The sequence below is a fragment of the Panicum virgatum genome, chromosome 9K (genome assembly GCF_016808335.1).
Source record: "Panicum virgatum strain AP13 chromosome 9K, P.virgatum_v5, whole genome shotgun sequence".
Classification (NCBI taxonomy): Eukaryota; Viridiplantae; Streptophyta; class Magnoliopsida; order Poales; family Poaceae; genus Panicum; species Panicum virgatum.
In genome coordinates, this window is record NC_053144.1 from 65,823,998 (window position 1) to 65,842,256 (window position 18,259).

At 52.5% G+C, this 18,259-nt stretch overlaps 1 protein-coding gene and 1 long non-coding RNA gene across 2 annotated transcripts; one reads left to right on the forward strand and one right to left on the reverse strand.

The window, feature by feature from the left end:
* Positions 1–4,349: 4,349 nt before the first annotated feature.
* On the reverse strand, positions 4,350–5,957 carry LOC120647141 (solute carrier family 25 member 44-like). The gene has a single exon (XM_039923787.1). It carries the CDS (start codon positions 5,654–5,656, stop codon positions 4,673–4,675), a length of 984 nt encoding a protein of 327 aa, XP_039779721.1. The 5' UTR covers positions 5,657–5,957; the 3' UTR covers positions 4,350–4,672.
* Positions 5,958–16,035: 10,078 nt separating this feature from the next.
* On the forward strand, positions 16,036–16,317 carry LOC120648887. The gene is made up of 2 exons (XR_005665110.1): positions 16,036–16,179; positions 16,254–16,317. It is a non-coding gene; the product is annotated as an uncharacterized LOC120648887 (long non-coding RNA).
* The last annotated feature ends 1,942 nt before the right edge of the window (positions 16,318–18,259 follow it).

Below are 18,259 nucleotides of genomic sequence, written 5' to 3' on the forward strand. Positions count from 1 at the left end.
AAGTGTGAACTGTCACGGTTTGGACGTGTGAAGTGTTAGTTAATTTCGTTTGAACTGTCAGTTTGGACGTGTGAACTGGATGTATGGTTGGGTGTATTTGATTTGATTTTATACTGCATATGTGGAGTTCCAGAATTTCGGGTAATTCGGGTAAAACCCGAACCCGAACCCGAATTTTCGGGTATCCGAATTTTCGGGTTCTTCTTTTTCCCAACTGATTTCGGGTATCATTTTTGGTAACCCGAAATTCCTAAAACCCGAACTACCCGACCCGAAAATTTCGGGTAACCCGAATGCCCGGCCCTACCTCCCGTGCACCTGCCGCCACCCGGGGGGCGGCGCCGGCGCCCTGCCACCGCCTCCTGCGCGCCGCCGCCACTGCTCCGCTCCACTGCCGACCACGCGGCCGAAGAAGAAAGTGGTATAAATGTTGATTTTCAATATTTTCGGAATATTTTTTTTAATATTTTTAAAATACTAGTTCAACATTTTTAAAATACTAGTTCAATATCAACTGGACTTTATAGATGATTTGTTTAACCATCTTTCACGAGATGTATAGGAGCCCCCATGTACTCTTCTGCTGCCATTTTGGTGCCCAGCTTAAATCCTACGCATACTGAAGAAGGGAGGAGGGGGGGCACATTTTGTGCCCTATCTATGTCAGCTTAACCATTGGGAACTCGGTATGTGTGAAATGAGATGCAGATGTTAAGAGAAGATGTTATCATATGTTCGGGATGTGTCGCCGTGTTCGCCTGGTCCGTAGTACAGAAATTGGTTTACCGACCCTGCGGGGCGGGTACTACTGATGAAATCGTCTGTCTGGTAGCATCGCCGGGTCAGGTGAGGTCAGCTTCCGTGTGGACGAGGTACGGCGGGAAAGAATGACCGACTCTTCTTGGGCGTTAAGTCTTGAACCTCAATTAACTACAGCGTCATTTTCCGAGCATCAAGTCATCAACGCCACCGCAAAAGGTGCAGCGTGGAATTTAAGTGCGAGGATTGACACGATCGTCGTCGTCATCGCACGTAGCCCGGCCACGTTTTCGCCGCACGTCGCTGTTAGCCGTGAACGAGGGGCAATCTTTTCTACGTCACTCTTTGATCACTCTACCTGTCCGCCTTGCCCTTGCCCCTTGGCTCCAAAGAGATGGGAGGAATTTGCGCTTTTGCAGTTGCAGGCGACGATGACTCTGTCATAATTTCCTAAAAAAAGAAAGAAAGAAGACTCCCGTCCTCATTCCGCTCCCATTCATGTGCCTTTTCGAAGCACAGTTATACTAATAGACTGTTGGTGACTTGCTCGAACCACGCATGATCGGTTGCTAATGATGCAGTGACGCAACTAGCTGCAAATCAGGTTAAGCTTACCGTCGACGGGTTAAGCTTCTGCTGGTTCCGGCGAGAATAGAACGCACGCAGCTGCGAAAAGCTTCGAGGATGCCATCCATCACAGGAGGCCAGGGCGGCCATTGCAGGAAGTGAGGAACAGGAGGGGCCAGATGCCATTTTGAATCTAGGACCGTGCAGCCTCCGGATTGCAAGCACGACAGATGAGACCGCGCCTCTGCAACCTTGAGGCCATAGCCTATCAATTGCGAGTCAAGCAAGACAAGCAATGGAAAAAATGAATTAGCAATGTTGGCCCCCGTTGGAAACGTATTAGGTGCAAATCAATTTTTCCGTGCAGACTATGGAAACTTCAATCTGGTTATCAGATCAACATCCAAGGGGCATGAGAGATTGGGTAATTTTACAATCTGGACCCACCCTTGAATTGGGTAATCACACTTTTGCAAATCTCCCCTCCCACCCCTTCCGTCCCTCCCCTTGGATGTTGACCCGATGACCCAGATTGAAGTTTTCATAGTTTGCACGGAGAGATTGATTTGCACTTAATATGTTCCAAAAAAAATTGTTGCCCCTAGCATATACTTGGCCAAACGGGGCCGCCCAGGCATGGCACGGCACTAGTCCGGCAAAGCACGGCACGGCGGGGCACGCAGCGCCGCCGTGCCGGGCAGCGTAGTGCTGCCGTGCCCCGGCATCGGCCCAAGAACAGCCCTACGAGGGCGGCGGCGTGTCGTGTCGTGCCTTGCCTCCGAGCACGACAACACGAGGCAGCGGCGCGGGGACGGACGCAGGCCCGTATCTAGGCACGTGCGGGCCGTGCGACCGCACAGGGCCCCCGAATTTGAAGGGCCCCCAAAATATTAGATATACATTAGATATAGTCATGTAAATATTTTAATTTAGTTGATTGTTGATCCAATTTGTGGTAAAATATGGCCCAAATTGCTCCTAAAATATAAATCATTGTAGGCGTATCACTTATCACTTCCTTTTACATGGGTGCTACTCGGGGTCACGTGTGTGATCTCGAGTGGACCTATCACAGCACCACAACCTCTCCAGGATTCCATATTTTGAACCTAAAATCGGTCTAATAAACCAGACCCCTCAATGCTTTGTTGCTAGAACAAACTTTTTTTTGGAAAAAATTTTTGTTGCTCAAACAATAACAATTGTTCAAGCAATAAAAGAAATTATTCCGGAACAAAAAAATAGTTATTAGACCTTTTGTGATGATTTAACTACAAGTCGCACGTGTGACTTCTAACATTTGTGCTTTCACACAGCACATCGCGCTTGCCGGCTGCTATCGCTTGGTATTCGCGATCCTGCACTAGTCCACTAGGGCCCAGTCCATTGTTTTGCACAGGGCCCTCGAATTTGCCGGTACGGCCCTGGACGGACGGCACGGGGACGGACGGCGTGGCTGCAGAGGCGGCGGGCGAGCCTACAGCATCGACGAGGAGCTGCGTATAGGAGCCGTGGAAGGCCGGGGACGGCGCATCGGGGAAGAAGCGGCGGTGAGGAGGAGCCGACGGCACTGGCTGAGGAGGAGGCGAGGAGCCGCCGGCGCTGGCCGTGGCGGGACTCGACGACAGAGCGCGGGCGAGCGGCAGGGGGGCGGCGGCGGTGCGTGAAGGATGCGAGACGGCGAGAGACAGGGAAAGAAGTGAGTGGAGATTAGGGTTGAAACGTGGGTGGTGGGCTTTTAAACGGGCCTCCGCGTGCCTGCCCATTAAATGAGCCCATGCTAGTGCCGCGAGCTGGACATGCGGCACTAGGCCTGGCACTATCACAACACGGGCCTGATTGGCCACGGGCCGGGCCATTCCAGGACTGTGCTTTATAAGGCCGTGCCCGTGCCCGTGCCGATCCAACGGGTCTGGCCCATTTGGCCAATTATACCCTGGCAGCTAATGTGTGGGTCCGGACCCACGCGCCAATTGCGAGTCAAGCCAGAAAAGCAATACGGCAGGAGAATAGAATTTTTTTTCGAAAATAAGACAGGAGGAGAAGAGAATCATTCCAGAGAAACGAAACGAACGAAATGAATCAAATCCTTGGCGGCCTCACCGGTGTCCCATGCCATGCCCACACCGGGTGTCGAGGCTCAACGAACCGCGCGAGCCAGCGCCACGGACCAAGCAGAGGCAGGGCCAGCGTCGCTGTCCCTGGGCTGGGCCCCACCTCCGGCCCACTACCAGACCCGATTCGGGGCGCGGCTGCTGCGAATCACGCGAGAGCAGGCGCCCCTGTTTTTCTCTGCGATGACGACTCGACGAGTGATTGATGCGGCGTTCCCCCATGTTCCTGATGCGGGATTGAGTTTCCAATGCCCAGATTTCCCGAGTCAAGCAGTCGCAGGTGTGTGAGAATTGGGGAGCACGATTTTTCGTTTTAGTTTATCCGCTAATAGCATGGGGATGAAGCCTGGTAAGCATCGCCACCTGCCGCCTGATCACTACAGGTGTTCAAATCCGCATTTCTTTCGCTGTCATCCTTCGCCTTGGCTTTTTCCTCCGTTTAATCAATCCTGCGACTGTATCCTGGCTCCAATAGCAAGGCAGGCCGCGTCTAGCACTTGATTGCAGCAGTTGCAGTCCTCTCTAAGTCTCAAGTGACCAAACTTCTTCTTTATTTCTTTTTGGAAAGATTTCAAGTGACCAAATTCAGAACGGGTCGTGACCATCACTAGCGCGAACGCTCTCCCCCCCCCCCCCCCCCCCCCCCCCCACTGTCCCAGATTCCGGGAATCCGGAGGCTCATCGAAGTGGCACGTTTGCTACCTTTGTTCGTTGTTCCGATGTGCGCGAATCACCTCAGCGAGCCGACGGGTGGATCAAACCGGCAACGAAGCGAAGAAAACGGTGAGGAGACGCGACGCGACCGCGGGCACGAACCCAAGAAGCAAATCCATGACAGCGATGCAGCTAGTGCACATCACTCTGCAGAGTAGGCAGGCAAGCTTCACTACCATGATGTGACAAATGCAGTTATGCAGGTATTGAGTTTTGGCCGGAAATTCTTCTTTCCATAGAAGCTTTCATCATCATCATCAGAGGCAGCAGACACAGGCCTGAAGCTGCAGCGCCCAGCAAAAGCAAACAAAATTTCTGCATCCTAAAACCCCCCTTCTAGTAGTTCCTCCTGCCCACCCCCTCTATAGCGCCGGATCAAGAAACGAGAACGGCAAATAGCTTGAGCATATGTACAAGGAAGGATCATGGATCGATCTCGCTCCCACGACGATGGACACGGGCGATTCGGTCGGGTCATCACTTGACGATCATCACCGCTACGGTTAGGGACTGAGGATCTAGCCCATGGAGCCCTCCTTCGCCGAGAGCCGCTTCAGGAACTCGTAGGTGGTCACCATGGTCGCCGCGGACAGCGACATGGACCCCCACCTCGGTCCGAGCCCGCGGTAGCACGCCGCCCACCCGCCCTCCTTGAGCAGCCCGCGCATGGTGCTCGCCAGCGTCGGGCGCGCCGCGTCGGCCTCCATCACCTGGAGCCGCGTCTTCACGGTGTCCAGCGGCATGGTCACCAGCGCCGACGCGCCCCCGGCCAGCGCGGCGCTCGCGCCCTGCACGGCCATCAGGGACGGGTAGCTCTCGGAGCGCTCGGCGCCGACGACGCGCCAGAGGAGCCGCTGCGCCATGGCGTAGGACGACCACCACACGGCGTTGGACGGCGCGTAGGTCAGGATGGAGAGGCCGAACCCGCGGTACAGGCCGCGGACGCCGTCGGCGACGAGGATCTTCCGGAACGCGTCCGCGCCGCCGCGGTAGCGGCAGGTGGCGGAGGTCTGGACCATCAGCCGCTGGCTGATGACGTCCACGGGGGTCCACACGACCTGCGCGGCGACGGCGGCGGAGACGCCCGCGGCCGCGGAGGCTGCCGCCGACGCGGCGGGCTCGGAGACGCCGAGCCGGACGGCCGCGGAGCCGACCGAGCTCTTGGTGGCCTCGAGCGCCGCCATGTAGAGCGCGCGCGCGGGCACCGTGCCGGCCAGCGACGCGCCGAACCCGCGGTAGAACCCTCTCGGGCCGTCCCGCCGGAGGATGGCGGCGGCGGTCGCGGTGGCCGCCGCGGGCGGCGGCGCCACCTGCAGGTGCGTCTTGACCACCACGGCCGGGTACAGCGCCGCGGACACGCCCGAGAAGAGCGCCGCGCCGAGGACGAAGAACCGCGACTTGTCCAGCATCTCCCAGTTCACCTCGGCCGGCAGCCGCCGGATCTCCTCCGCCGCCGCCGCGGCGCCGCTCTCCTCCTCCATGTCCACGGCACTAAAGCTCATCGTTTCCTCCACTTTTCCTATTGTACCAGCAACTCCCGCCTACCACCAAAACCCAAATCAAACCTCGCAGCCAAGAGAATCAAGCCAGCACCAGATGAACCACCATGTCGCCCCTACAGATCCTCCGGGCACCCAGGGCAGGGCAGCTTCTACCTCCGGCGAGCACACACCCAGCGAGCGTCGAGCGAACCAAGGCCGAGAAAAAGAGGAGCAGAGCTTCGGATCCTTGAAACTGAAGAGAGCCAGGCGAGGTGAGAAGCAGCGCGGAGTGTGCGATTCTTCGGGATCCCGAGGGGGTAAGTGAATATTTATAGGGAAGGTTGTTGGCGTGGCCACACCCGCACTGCCTTATCGGGAGGGGAGATGCCCAGACGGTGACCGGCACGTGGCCGCGGAGATGCGTGTCGGGATGCTGGGTTTATCGGTTACGCCCGTTTAGTTTCCAAATTTGTTTATACAGTATTTGTCACATCAAATTTTTAAATACATATATAAAATATTAAATATAGTTAAAAAATAACTAATTACAATGTCTGACTGATTTCCACGAGATCAATATAACGACATTAATTAATCTATAATTAAATATTAATTATTAAATAACAACGAAGTGTGATACTACTAAATCTAAATTTTTTCACCAACTAAACACACGATTACTATCGCCAGAGGTGACCGGGGACCGGCGGTGGGACGGTGGGCGTCGCCCATTGGCTGATCTCGCGGGGTGGCGGCCACCTTCTGTGTGAGAGGACGCCCATTTTTAATGCGCGGGTTGGAGTGTTGCGCACACAGAGACACACGGAGGTCGCCCACAAGAAAATGGGTCGCCGACAAGCCGGCCCAAATATTTCTGTGTGCTTATCATTCGTGGGCAGATCCGAACTTTTAGCCAATAGGGGTTTATTTGAACGTTCTTGCATTATTGGCAACTGGACATTGGAGCCGGATTTGCAGGTAGCACTAGTTTTAGAGGCGCAAAAGTTTGATGCCGTGATCAGAGGTTCACCGGTAATGCTCTATTGTTAGAAAGTATAAACTTGTTTAAAAAAAAACAGAAGAAAGTAGAAACTTGTTTTCAAAAAAAGAGAGAAGAAAGCAGAAACTTGCGGAAATGATGAGCAGTAAGATGAATGCTCTCCAAGCACCAGTTGAAAATGTGTCCAGTTTTCAAGAATGAAACGACAAGACCTTTGCGTATCACCTTTGGTTGAGTTTGGGTAACGCTTACTTGTAAAATGCTCCACGCGAATAAAAAAAAGTGGGCAGAGGATTTGGCGCTTACAAGAGGCTAATGTTAACAAGTATTTATATCACACAATATCGATGTGATTGTGTGGACGCTCGAGAAATCCACGCTTACAACAAGTTAAGAACATTTAGATTGTGAAAAGAAGTATTGATCGATGTATTGCATTTCTACATAATATGTGTGTAATGGGACTAGCAACTTAGCAAGTTAATATAGTGTCCCAACGCTAACATTGTGACGGAACCGTCAAATTAAAACTCTAATTAAGCGTAATGGCCGTCATTTGAACGCATCGGGCGCATTAACTTAACGGCTTAATTTGGCGATCCTTTCTCAACCCACGGCCCGATCGAAACAACACCGGTAGTCCCACGCGATGGTGGGCGCAGATGGCACAAGCACGAGAAAATACTTAAAATACGAGGGTGATCACGACACGAGATATTTAATTTTTACAAATTGAGTTCAAATACATAAATAATTTACAAGGCTAACTTTTACAATGGAGATGACTGAAATCGAATATAAAGATCATACAACTACTCTAGCTTACATCAGTTCTGATCCATCGAGACCGGTCAGACCGGTGCACCCAACCGGTCGGACCGGTCGGCACTACCTGCTGACCCTACCGGTCAGACCGGTCCCACGGACCGGTCAGACCGGTCTGCGTAAAACAGAAAGGCTGCACACTCAGCCCCAAGTGTACACCTCAACAAAGCCCTAGCCTAAGGGTCTCTCTCCACCACTTCCCACCCCTCTTCATCTCTGCGGATGAATTTAACGCAGCAGGGGCAGAAATCGACGGCCGGGTGTCCTGAAATAATAATTGTGGCAACAAATCCTGAGTATACTAATACTCAGCAAGGCTTACCCAACCAGTGGGTATAACTTAGCCCACATATTTAGACATGCAAAGCTTTCTGGTTGGTGGTTAATTTGCATAAAAAGCTTCTAAAATAAGTCCTTATTTTTCCACTTTTAGCTCCAATTTTAATATACAAAAATCATTAACTAGTATTTGCACCTGCTAAGCAAATCATGACAAGCATGGGATAATAATTCATAATAGTCATTTCCAATCATCACTTAAAATTCCATATAGCATTACTACGATGCGGTGCTGCGATCAAGGTGCTCATATCCGAGAGCGACTGACGGCGAATCGATCCAATTTAACCTTGCAAGGTGTACCTAACCAACACGGCACGCAAAAGCCCCGTCGGACCCCACGCACCAACCTTTCCCCTCCCCGCCTCGAACTACAGGAACCAGCCCAACGACATATGGTCAGCCGAGCTCAACGTGAGACCACCAAAAGTAAACATATGTATCCCAATTCTCCGCGACTACTCGACTCGCCCCAGGAGTTGGGTGCGGGTTCCTGTACTTTTGAAGCAAAGCAGTACTCGGCTTACCGGTTTCGACTACCTCCTACTCCCGGTATGCGGTTAGTACTGTTCAAACTCAATCACAGGGCCAGACAACGAACGGTCCTTAACCGACACAGACGGGGCTAACTTTCCCCCGCCCGGTCTCCAAATTCTTTTCCTTTCTTACCTAATTCAATATTCCATACATTCAAAATAACTAAATACCCTATATCTCGCGAGTGACCCGAAATCACTCGTCTTCTACCGAGTCCTATTAAGCATAACATTTCTATCGTCCTCTACATACTAGTATAACTCGAGGAAACCTAGGTATCATGCAACTAGGGTTCCAAACAATTTCTGAACCTAATGCACAAGTAATAGAAACATAATATAGGTGTCATAATTTGAAATAAAAGAATGTGCACTGGGCTTGCCTTGCGCCTGCTGCTCAACACTGGGGTGAGTGGGGCCTTGGGGCGACTCCCCACGATCCTCCTGCTGCGGGGCTTGCCCCTGGGGCTCCTGTGGCTCCGCAACCACCTCGTATACGACCTCCTCTGCCGCGGCTGCTATACGTATGCATATGCATATGACATGAGAAATGTATGCATGATTTCATAAAAATTACAAGTAACCAATAGCTAAATTAAATTTTAACTATTTGCACCAACTAACCCTAATTGAACCCTGTCAGCTCTGCTAGCACCGGTCAGACCGGTCCACCCGACCGGTCAGACCGGTCCTACTCAACCTACCGTGACACCGGTCAGACCGGTAACTCCGACCGGTCGGACCGGTCCTAGCCAGACCAGAATCTAGAAACCTTGGCGCGGCGAAAATCTCCCACCAACTCCAAACACCTTCTAGGATCTAGTTTAGGAGTTCATGTGGATGCTTTTGACCGGAGGAAATCAGCTAAAACCATCTAGAACAAGAGATCGATCCAAACCCCTAAATTACTTTGAATGAGTTCTTGTCCCCCACAAGGACTTGATTCCACAGCATAAGTTCTATCTAGGCCCTAGTTTAGAATGCAAGTGGAGGTTCATGACCAAAGGAAACCACCCAAATCCCCCTAGAACAAGAGATCAATCCCAACCCCTATATTATTTACCTTGGGTCCTTGCACCAAGAGCTTGAATCCAAGCCAACCAAGGAGGGAGCACGCGGAGAAGATGATTCCCCACCCAATTGAAGCTCCCTTAGGCCTTGGATCAATGGAGGATGGATGGATTTGGGTCCTAGGGTTTGGGGTGAGAAATGAGAGGGGGAGAGCCTGAGCTCGAGCTGAGTACGGGGAGGGTGAGGGAGAGGGTGGGGAGAAGAGAGAGTGATTTAAATGTTGTGGGGCTCAAAACGGTTGACATCGGGAGACGTTTTGATTTTGTGCTTTGCTGTGTGAGTTTAAAACTAGTGACTTTAATTAACTTAATTACCAAGGATTAACACCTGGGTGTTATGTTGCCAACTTTTCAATCGGCTCGATCTCACATGAGCCACTAGATATTTTATTGCTTAGTAGCAGTTTTGTAGCCGGAAAGTTAACCTAAAACCTACGAATCATCACAATTCACAATGTCGGTACCCCAGGACTGGGGTACCCCCTCTTGCTGTGTCTAGGCAAGGACCTTATAGTTATCCTTAACTTCATCCAAACAACCGGACCCCTGCGGTCCGGAATCCTGTTCTCCCAGCAGCGGCCTGGGCCGTTCCTCAGTTGGGAAAGGTCCGGAGACACCACGTGTCCCGGAAAAGGCAGGAACTCATGCGCAAGCAGTCGGGACTCCGGACCTCCCCGAGGAGACCGGACCCCCGCAGGGTCCCGGACCCCATATGGGGTCCCGGACCCCCTGTATAATAACCGGACCCCTCGCTGAGGGAAGAGATCGACGCCCCGCATCGAGGTGGTCCGGGGCCGCCACGTGTCTGCAAGACATGGCCGTTTGGGTTTCCATACCAACGTTCACCCACCATTGCATTTATTGCGGTAGGTGAACGTCTGCATTGATATGACAGAAGCTGAGGCGTTTCATTGACCAGGGGACACTATTGATCGCGTATTACCAAGGCAGTGGAGCCGCTGGCGCCGCCCATACTGCGTCTGCCAGATGGATACGACGGCTTAGCTTCACCCATTATGATGCTACATAATAGCCTCAGCAGGCCACGCCGCAAGCTACGCTACTCCAACGAGCGCCTAGTTGACGGGACAAGAAAAGACCCCCCTGAGTCAGGAGAGCAGCAGTAAAGATTCGCTACCGCTGTAGCCACAGTCACGTTGGGCCCACCTGTCGGGGCATCAACGCCCTATGTATCCGCTCCCCCTTGATCTATAAAAGGGGGGGAACGCCGCTAGAAAACCTCAGGCTGAGCAAGAGCCAAGGCCGGCAGAGGATAGGTTCATACACAACCAAGAACAATACATCTCACAGTGGACGTAGGGTATTACGCTCCGGCGGCCCGAACCACTCTAAATCGTGTGTTCTTGAGTCCCCTTTCTCAGCGTAGATCTAGCCCCATTGCCTAGTACTTCCCCGAGTACTCCCTCACTGGGAATAGGCGGGTGCGTTCCGCCACCCGGCTGTGGGTACCCCTAGAATCCCCACAACATTTTGGCGCCGTCCGTGGGGAAGACAGGCGTTGGCTGGATTTTCGGGCTTCTGGGCCGTGTTCATCCTCTGCAACGACGAGCGAGAAGATGAAGGAAGGCAGCGCCACACCCACAACATTTTGGCGCCGTCCGTGGGGAAGACAGGCGTTGGCTTGATTTTCGGGCTTCTGGGCCGTGTTCATCCTCTGCAACGACGAGCGAGAAGATGAAGGAAGGCAGCGCCACACTCACTTCACATGCCCTGGCACCGGCGCTCCAACTCCCTCGGTGTGGCGGCGCACGGCAGCGACGCCTGCTGTGCGTCGCCACTGCAACACCTCAGAGCCGGCGTGGCAGCGCACGGCGGAGGCGCCGCTGCGCGCTGCCGCCCCTACGTCGGCTCAAGGTTTTCTCTCAAGCAACGGCCACGCCTCCTCTGCGGTGGCATGGCGTCGGCTCAAGGCTTTCTCTCAACATGGAGCCTGGAGCCGACGGCCGTCCCGGAGGAAGTTGACCGTGTCGTCCTGCCGTCTCCAGCGCCGGAGATCCACCTCAGCGTTGCTCGGCGCTGCTGCAAACAGGACCCCGCCTCCTCGTGCGGGGGCCCCTGGCGCTAGCACCATGGACAGGCCGGCGAACGACCGCACTTCTCCACGCGTCGCGCCGGTCCATCTGCTGCGCAAGCGCTCTGGTTTCCATCGGCAACGGCGGCGGCAGGGGGAGGGGGCCTCTTCCATTCAAAGCCAAAGAATTTGTCTCATGCCATGTAAGCATGTGACAGCTCTTAGGCAAGAAGGGGTCCCCCGAGCTCCCGAGGTGATGCTGGATGATGCGGTTCAGGCACGTCCAGGGCGCCTTCACCTCCGAAGAACACGCTGTATAGCATGCAGCCGTAGGTTACTCCTAAGAAAAAACTAAGAGAATTCCTCCTTTGTAATAGCGTGGTGTCTACGTGTGTGTCCAGAGCGGTCAAGGTCCGACCTTGTAAACCCGACCTCTGGCCCTATCACACAAACAGGCAAAAGCGGTCCGGAGCGGTGGAGGTCCGACCTCGTAATCCCGACCTCTGATGTATACCGTGACAACCACAATAATAAAGGAGACTTTCTTTTTCAGCTTTACCTAGGCTCCACCCTGATTACACCTATCCGCCTCGGTTTAGCTATTCTTTTCTCTTGACCGGAGTTTCCCTTATTGCTAACAATCCAAGTTAAGTTGCTGGCTTGTGGTCAGGTGAAGACACCCCTTCTAGCTGGAAGGCGGTCCGGACCCCTAGGGACCTGTTCTGGGGAAGTGGTATTTGTATCCTGGGGTAGAGAAGCTCCGCGTGGCTTAGCCTGGTAATGTACCCTAAAGTTTACGTACTTCACTACCCTGTTACAAGTACTCTAGTATCCAAGACTGCTGTCTTTAGAGGACCCGGACTCTCTTCTAGTATAAGGCTTGGTTTCTTTGCACCTTACTATGAGGTCCGGTAACAAGCTTCATCGGATTGTCAGCAACGGTCGCTCCAAGTCCACTCCGGTGGCCCGCTCCGGCGGAGACCGCTCGCCACGGTCGCTCCAAGTCCACTCCGGTGGCCCGCTCCGGCGGAGACCGCTCGCCACGGTCGCTCCAAGTCCACTCCGGTGGCCCGCTCCGGCGGAGACCGCTCGCCACGGTCGCTCCAAGTCCACTCCGGTGGCCCGCTCCGGCGGAGACCGCTCGCCACGGTCGCTCCAAGTCCACTCCGGTGGCCCGCTCCGGCGGAGACCGCTCGCCACGGTCGCTCCAAGTCCACTCCGGTGGCCCGCTCCGGCGGAGACCGCTCGCCACGGTCGCTCCAAGTCCACTCCGGTGGCCCGCTCCGGCGGAGACCGCTCGCCACGGTCGACAAAAGCCAGGTCCGGGAAGAGGTGCTTGCTCCCTGGGCGATCCGAAGTCTGTGTAGCCGCTTAGCTTGGTTCCGTACCCTAAGCCTACACCTTCGTTGCCCCGTGGAGAGCACTCTAGTACCTAAACCTAGCAACAGGCATACCGACCTCAGGGGTCCGGGATGCACGCTCTCTCCGTGGGCACACCGACGCAATCAACTTGCGTAGGAACTCATCACGATGGTGGCCCCACCTGCGGGTTCGTACCTCACCCGAGGTGGGCCCGGGGGCCACTGTCGGTACCCCAGGACTGGGGTACCCCCTCTTGCTGTGTCTAGGCAAGGACCTTATAGTTATCCTTAACTTCATCCAAACAACCGGACCCCTGCGGTCCGGAATCCTGTTCTCCCAGCAGCGGCCTGGGCCGTTCCTCAGTTGGGAAAGGTCCGGAGACACCACGTGTCCCGGAAAAGGCAGGAACTCATGCGGAAGCAGTCGGGACTCCGGACCTCCCCGAGGAGACCGGACCCCCGCAGGGTCCCGGACCCCATATGGGGTCCCGGACCCCCTGTATAATAACCGGACCCCTCGCTGAGGGAAGAGATCGACGCCCCGCGTCGAGGTGGTCCGGGGCCACCACGTGTCTGCAAGACATGGCCGTTTGGGTTTCCATACCAACGTTCACCCACCATTGCATTTATTGCGGTAGGTGAACGTCTGCATTGATATGACAGAAGCTGAGGCGTTTCATTGACCAGGAGACACTATTGATCGCGTATTACCAAGGCAGTGGAGCCGCTGGCGCCGCCCATACTGCGTCTGCCAGATGGATACGACGGCTCAGCTTCGCCCATTATGATGCTACATAATAGCCTCAGCAGGCCACGCCGCAAGCTACGCTACTCCAACGAGTGCCTAGTTGACGGGACAAGAAAAGACCCCCCTGAGTCAGGAGAGCAGCAGTAAAGATTCGCTACCGCTGTAGCCACAGTCACGTTGGGCCCACCTGTCGGGGCATCAACGCCCTATGTATCCGCTCCCCCTTGATCTATAAAAGGGGGGGGGAACGCCGCTAGAAAACCTCAGGCTGAGCAAGAGCCAAGGCCGGCAGAGGATAGGTTCATACACAACCAAGAACAATACATCTCACAGTGGACGTAGGGTATTACGCTCCGGCGGCCCGAACCACTCTAAATCGTGTGTTCTTGAGTCCCCTTTCTCAGCATAGATCTAGCCCCATTGCCTAGTACTTCCCCGAGTACTCCCTCACTGGGAATAGGCGGGTGCGTTCCGCCACCCGGCTGTGGGTACCCCTAGAATCCCCACAACACACAAATAGTTCAACCTCCACAAAATTGGTTTTTTTGGAGAAACCTCCACTAAATTCGTACTCTTGGGTGCACATGTTGTGGAAGAAAAATGATCTAAAACTTGATTTCAGTACATCCTCCATTCCAGCAAACAGAAAAACAACCCAACATGTCATTAGGGACTCGCTAGAAAATAGGTAAGCTGCCATGCGCCAAGCATGGAACAAGGCTCGTGTATATGGTGCCACAGTGCTAGGAGTAGCCCATAGTTCCACTTTCCCTTTCCTTTTGTCCTCCGGAGATGCTGCGGACGCTGGTGCCATTAAACTTGGTCCACTTCCAAGCCATCTGACGCCTGCCACCCATGGTTTACCAAACCGTCGGTAACCGGACCGGTTTGACCGGTAACCGGCCAAACCGGTCCGGACCGGTACCGGTTTGGTCCGGTTTGAAACCGGCCAAATTTTAAAATTTGAATTTGAATTAATAAAAATGAAAAATTCTCAAAAAATTCCTAAAAATATTTCAAGGTACGACGAATCTAATGGTGTAAAATTTTCCCAAATATTTGATCATTTAGTATGGTTTGCGGAATTTAGAAGTTAAATCAAAAAAGAAAAAGAAAAAAAAAACGACGGCCCATTAAGGCCCATCGCGCGGCACAGCGTATTTAACCTATCCCCAACCGTCCCGCAGCCTCACCAGCCCCTCGTCCGCTCCTCTCGCCCCCTAGGAACCCCTGTCCGCCGCCCGCACCTGCCGTCCGCCGCCCTGACCCAGCCATCCGGCTCCTGAGAGCGGCTAACCGGCCCCCACACCGGTAAGCCGGGCCGCCACCAGATCTACCGGTTAGCCGCCCTTGGAGGCCGGTTTACCGGTCCGGCTAGGAGGTAAACCGCCACGAGCGGCGGTAAGCCGCCGGCAGGTGAGGTTTTTTTCCCTAGATGATTTTAGATGATTTTTTTTAGGATTTAGGTGTATGACTTAGGTATATTTAGAATGTAGGTAAGATTTAGGATTTAGGATGTTTTAGGATTTAGAATGTTTTAGGATTTAGGTGTATTTAGATGATTTTTGACACTATGACTTAGGAGTTAGAATATTAGATGATATATTTTTGTTGTCCATGTATGCAGATAGACAATGGCAAGCAGAGATGTTGTATGGGAACACGGGGAAAATCTTTATCCCGGATGGCGATGCAACTATTGTCGTACGCAGAAAGGAGGAGGTGGTGCGACTAGATTGAAACAACATTTGGCTGGGCGCGGGGCGGAGGTGGTCCATTGCAGGAATGTGCCACCTGATGTGCGGGACTTCTTTCAGCGTGAGTTGGATAGGGCAAAGAAGGCAACTGCTGACCAGGCTCGAGAGAGGTTGAGACGGGAGAAGGCTGCAGCGGAGGGAAACTATCCCGGTGATGAAGAAGATGAGGAAGCTCAGGTGCAGCGTGCCATGGATCTATCAAGAGCGGAAGCAGAGTTCCGACGGGGGGTGGAACAGAGAGGAGGTGCATATGAGCGTGGAGGAGGTAGTGGTTCGACGAGGGGGGAATGTTATGCAGAGGATGTTTCGAAGGTCCACTTCGCAGAGGGAAAGTCCTGTGGTGGAGGACTATAACTTGGCAGCTGGTGGGAGAAGAGGAATGATGCAACCAAGGATTGATACAGGCTCCTGGACGCAGAAGGGTAAGAACGCAAAGGAAGCTATTGGTAAAGCTTGGTCAAAGTTTTTCCATATTGCAGGAGTTCCTGGAAGACAGGCTGACAGTCCATACTTTATCAGTGCGGTCAGGGAGACACAAAAGTGGGGTAAGTTTTCTTTCATTGCAATGATACCTATGAGCGTACATCCTTGTATCTCATGATTTTCATATGGTTTGCAGGTGAAGGTATCGCATCACCCACTGGACGGGATATTGATGGCAAGTACCTTGATCAGAACGAGCAAGACTTGAAGACGAGGTACGTAAAGTTTCAGAAAGACTGGCCCTTATTTGGCGTCACGTTGATGTGTGATTCATGGACTGGTCCGACGAGGATGAGTGTCATCAACTTTTTGATATATTGCAATGGGGTCATGTGGTTCCATAAGTCTATTGATGCGACCGGAAGAACTCAAGATGCTGCATATTTGTTCAAGGTAGTCCCTAAACATGTTTCATTCGCATGGTGTATGTTTTGACATGTTACTAAACAATCTGTCTTCCATTGCAGGAGATTCAAAAGGTGGTGGAAGAGATTGGACCGGAGAATGTCGTGCACGTAGTCACCGACAACGACTCGAATTACAAAAAAGCATGCAACGAACTACTAAGTGACGTGTATGACCACATAGTTTGGACACCGTGTCTAGCACACACCGTCAATTTGATGTTGAAGGATATAGCTCGAAGTCCTGAACATGGTGTTATCATCAAGCAGTGCAAGCGAATTTCAAATTGGTTACACAATCATGGTTAGTTGAATACAATGATGAGGAACGCAATCGGTGGTGAGTTGGTCAAGTGGAATGCCACTCGATTTGGAACCAACTACATGTTCCTAGAGAGCATCTATCGGAAACGTGATCGTTTCATGCAGTGGATGGCATCTACTGAGTTCCAACACAGCAAATGGGCGAATACCGAAGATGGTAGATTTACTCATGCAAGTTTTTCAAGTATGGAGTGGTGGGATGCATTGAAATATATCATCGACACGGTTCAACCAATATACAAGTTCCTTCGCTTCGCTGATCAGGACAAGAAGCCGAACATGTGCGAAGTCGTGATGGCCTACCAGACTATGAAACAGGAGCTGAAGTCTTTCTTTGGAACAAATGTTTTCACACTGAAAGAGTATGTTGAAGTGGTGGACGAGAGGTTGCGTGATGTGTTCATAGGCACGTATGTGGGTCCAGGTAAGCACACATCAGTCGTCTATTTTTAAACTCTATTGAAATAATGCTTATTTGAAGTGATTTATATTTTGCAGCTGCTGTCCTAAATCCGAGGTATGCATATACGATGGATCCAACTCAACAAATGTTTCGTGGACTTAAGGATACATTTCAGCGCATGACGGATCTCCAGAGCGCCATCCAGGCATTGCAGGAGTTTGACGTGTTTCGGCAGAAAATTGGCGAGTATAGCAGTGATATGGCAATGCGGATGGCGATGGACACAAAGACATCCCCATGTAAGAGTTATTCCGTATGAAATTGTTATTTTCTCTATTCGAAAATATTGCTTACATACTCGGTTGCACATGCAGCGTCCTGGTGGATGATGTTCGGATCAAGTACTCCAAAACTGCAGTACCTTGCCATGAGGCTTGTTTCACAATGTTGTTCGTCCAGTGGATGCGAGCGGAACTGGAGTACTTTTGCCTTGCTGCATACAAAGGTTCGCAATCGGTTGTCGCACAAGAAACTTAATAAGCTTGTTTATGTCAACTACAATCTTCGTCTCCGACTTGAGGAGGTCTCCGGGCCACTGATGCGTGAAGAAGGTGATTTCATTGACCAGCTAGCCCATCTTTCTTTCTATGATGAGAAAAATCCGGTGCGGGAATGGATGGAATATGGTAGATCTAACCGGGCTCCAGTTCTGGACGAGGATGATGATGACGGCGACATCCCTCTCCCGTCCCATATTGTCAGAGATCAAATAAACGAGTCAGATCTACGTGAGGCTATGGGGAATGATTCCATCAGCGATTGGACACGTACAAATATAGGTGACACTCACCTAGGGAAGAGAAAGTTGCAGAAAGGACCTAAGAAGGGTGACCCGAAGCGTCGAAAAGGCAAAGGAACAGCAAAACCAGTGAGCAGCGACACCGAGACTGATGATGGCAAAGGTGAGCGTAGTCCTCCATATCAGGAGTCCGAGGATAGCAGCTCGGCCGATGATGGTGATGATGGTGACGGTGCCGGGCCTGATGCTGGTGGTGGTGGTAGTGGTGCTGATGCTGCTACTGGTGGTAGTGGTCGTGCTCGTAGTGTTCGTTTCACAGGTATACATTGCACATACAAATAGACACATATTTCTGACTATTGACTACTAATTATGAAATATGGTTGATTGCAGGGGAGACTCAGTTCACACATGCTACTCAGGACACCGACCATGGAGCACCGCAATCGCAGAGGAGAACAGGTGGACCAACGGACTATGATAGTCCACAGCACTCTTCTTCCTCCTACAGCGATTCGAGGCACTCTTTTCACTATCTCATTC

Bases quoted from the DNA above. Each gene is read 5' to 3' on its own strand.
- LOC120647141 (XM_039923787.1), bottom strand. From the start codon at position 5,656: ATGAGCTTTAGTGCCGTGGACATGGAGGAGGAGAGCGGCGCCGCGGCG.